Source organism: Brassica napus, unplaced genomic scaffold, assembly GCF_020379485.1.
Source record: "Brassica napus cultivar Da-Ae unplaced genomic scaffold, Da-Ae ScsIHWf_373;HRSCAF=589, whole genome shotgun sequence".
In the NCBI taxonomy this organism is placed as follows: Eukaryota; Viridiplantae; Streptophyta; class Magnoliopsida; order Brassicales; family Brassicaceae; genus Brassica; species Brassica napus.
Genome location: NW_026016453.1, coordinates 102,048 through 105,176, shown reverse-complemented (window position 1 = coordinate 105,176; position 3,129 = coordinate 102,048). Strand labels below are relative to the sequence as shown.

Sequence of the window (3,129 nt, the reverse complement as noted above, 5' to 3'; positions counted from 1 at the left end):
ACTAATCTCAATGTTTAAATCTACTCAGAATTTGGCAACGGCGCCAATTTGATGTTAGGAGTTTTCAAGGCTCCTAAGACAAATGCTGTAGTATAAATGATTGTCGAACCAGTTCTGAGAGATATCAAAGCACCGAGAATGCAAGTATCACTTAATCTAAGTGCAATCAATGATTTAGATGGGTTTTTAAACTATGACTAATTAAAAGAAATAACTAAATGATACTTTCTTAACTATTGGAAAAGAGAACTCATGGATATAGGGATTAGACCTCGGGTGATCAAGTTTCGAACTAAAGATGGCAAACGATCAATCAATCAATTAACCTTAAGCTTGGACACAATCCTAAACAAACTCTATGTCTAGATGAATGTTCATTTACTTAACACAATTCAAACATCAAATGTCTTTGGTTGAATAATATGAAAGCAATCATAACTAGCAAGTCCAATGGCTATCTTAGCACCTCTAACAACAAATGTCTTTGGCAAAGTATGCTAAAGCTAAGAAGAGTTGTCTCGGGCATTTCCTCGAACACTTTCGGGGGGAAAATGCCTAAGGCTCAACTACTGAGTGGCCAACTCAGAAGATGCATTATGCTCACTCAACTAGCAAGGAAATATGAATGATCTACGCTAAAACATCCTAGTTCTAACCTAATCACCCTCAATCTCCCTAACCCATGAATTCAAAAGGTGATTACTCACTAATCTCCATGATTCCTCTTAACCCATGTTGGATTTCAGATTAATCATGTAGAGAAACTCAGGAAAAATAGATAAGAACACAGAATTCTCAATAATAAACTGATCAATTGATTCAAAGAGATGACTTTCCAAAGGTTTTTGGTGGTTTTTCTAAGAACAAAGATAATCTCCTCTGGTGGCTTACAGAGTATTAAAACATAGGTTTTCAGAATAAAAACGTGCATAATAAAATGACAAAAAGGGCCTTGAGAAAACATGAATTCGAGCAGATAGGCGACGCGCAGCGACCTCGGCAAGTCGCTCCAGCACGTCGCTCTGGGCTTCGGGAGCGACCTCAGGGTGTCGCTGCGAGAGGTCGCTCCGGCTTCAGTTTTGAGCTCTGTTTCGTCAAAAGAGCGAGCGACTTCAGGACGTCGCTCCAACGTGGTCGCTCCGAGAGGTAAGGCACAGCGACTTCAGGACGTCGCTCCGGTTAGGTCGCTCCGAGAGGTAAGGCACAGCGACTTCATCGTGTCGCTGCGGTTAGGTCGCTCCGGTGTGTTGCTCGTCCGCTGATCACTTTAAACACTTCTTTTGAGCTCCAATGCACCCAAACGTCTCCAAGAACTCCATGTGATACTCCAATACCTGATAAGGACTCATGTATGCAAAATGCAACCTAAACATGACTAAATCCTAATCTATATGATCAAAATGCATATGGATGGATGGATAAAACAATGGAAATATGCATGATATCAGGACCCCGTCAAGTCGCATGCCCTGTACGAAGCAAACGTGGATTGCTAATTGAGGAAGTTTTGGATACTGAAGAACCTGTTTATGGCGATGATGAACTGGATGATGAAGAAGAATTGTACCCTTATACATGTAACCTCTTGATCGTTCGTCTCTCTTGCCTCACACCTCGCGCTGATGATCATTTCCTGCAACGAAACAAGATATTCCAGTCCTATTGCACAATCAATGGAAAAGTTTGTTCTTTTGTCATCGATTCGGGAAGTAGCAAGAATGTGATAGCTGCTGATGCAGTTACCAAACTCGACATCAAGGACAAACCGCACCTGCCGCCTTATAAACTAGCATGGCTTCAGCAGACACATGATCTCTTTGTCACTCGCCGAGCCCTAGTCACGTTTTCGGTGGGAAAGTCATACAAAGATAAGATCTATTGTGACATCGCACCGATGGATGTTTGCCATCTCCTTCTAGGCAGACCTTGGGAATTTTATCGACGGATCATATATGATGGATTCAACAACACTTATAGTTTTAGCATGGACAATCGCAAGTTTGTGTTAAAACCGTCTTTACCAGCCTCACTCCACCTGGTGTCTCACCCTGTTCTTTTGCTCCAACGCCAACCTTTCAAAGCAACCATGCATGAGGAAGAGAGGGTACTTATTCTCCTGACTAAAGCGGCCGGCCCAGACCTTTTTCTAAACATTCCACCCGACTTTAAGGAACTGTTGCACGAGTTCGCTGATGTTTTTCCCGATGATTTGCCAGATGGCTTGCCTCCTCTTCGGGACATACAACATTGTATAGACTTTATACCAGATGCGGCACTGCCCAATAATTCTCATTATCACATGAGCCCCACTGAGCACGAGGAGCTTCGACGTCAAGTTGAAGAACTCGTATCTAAAGGATTCATGCGCGAAAGTTTGAGTCCATGTGCGGGTACCGGCGCTTTTGATTCGAAAAGATGGATTGTCTCGTATGGGGTGGATAGCAGAGCGATAAACAAAATAACAGTCTGTTATCATTTCCCAATTCCACGAATTGACGACTTATTGGATTTAATAAGGACGGCTACGATCTTTTCCAAGCTGGACCTTAAAAGCAGATACCACCAAATTTGCATTAACCCTGGAGACGAGTGGAAGACGGCGTTCAAAACTCGAGAAGGTCTTTTTGAGTGGTTGGTAATGCCCTTCGGATTATCGAATTCTCCTAGCACGTTTATGAGAGTAATGAACCAAGCTCTTCTTCCGTTTATTGCTAAATTCGTGGTTGTCTACTTTGATGACATTCTCATCTTCAGTACATCACTCGCGGACAACATTCAACACCTTAAAGATGTCCTCACCATTTTGCGCCGAGATCAGTTCTTTGCAACTTAAAAAAAGTGTGAATTCGGCTCCAAATAGGTACACTTTCTTGGCTATATTGTGTCTGATCAAGGCCTCGCAGTAGATCCAGGGAAAATTTTGGCAGTTCGGTTGTGGCCAACACCGACGACAGTGACCGAGGTCCAAAGATTTCATGGCATGGCGTCGTTCTATCGTCGTTTTGTATCCCAGTTTAGCAGTTTGATAGCGCCCATGACAGACACTATACGAGAGGGTCGTCTCAACTGGGCACCTGCTGCAGCTAACGCCTTCACAATATAAAAGATAACCTCATGCTCGGCTTTGAT

The 3,129-nt window shown here is 43.0% G+C and overlaps 1 protein-coding gene across 1 annotated transcript; it reads left to right on the top strand.

Moving 5' to 3' along the window:
• The first annotated feature begins 1,426 nt into the window (after positions 1–1,426).
• On the top strand, positions 1,427–2,833 carry LOC125603671. Its single transcript, XM_048774537.1, has one exon. The coding sequence runs from the start codon at positions 1,427–1,429 to the stop codon at positions 2,831–2,833; it is 1,407 nt and encodes a 468-aa protein (XP_048630494.1).
• The last annotated feature ends 296 nt before the right edge of the window (positions 2,834–3,129 follow it).

What these genes read in the sequence shown, in the direction of transcription:
- LOC125603671 (XM_048774537.1), top strand. Translation starts at nt 1,427, where the DNA reads ATGGAAATATGCATGATATCAGGACCCCGTCAAGTCGCATGCCCTGTA.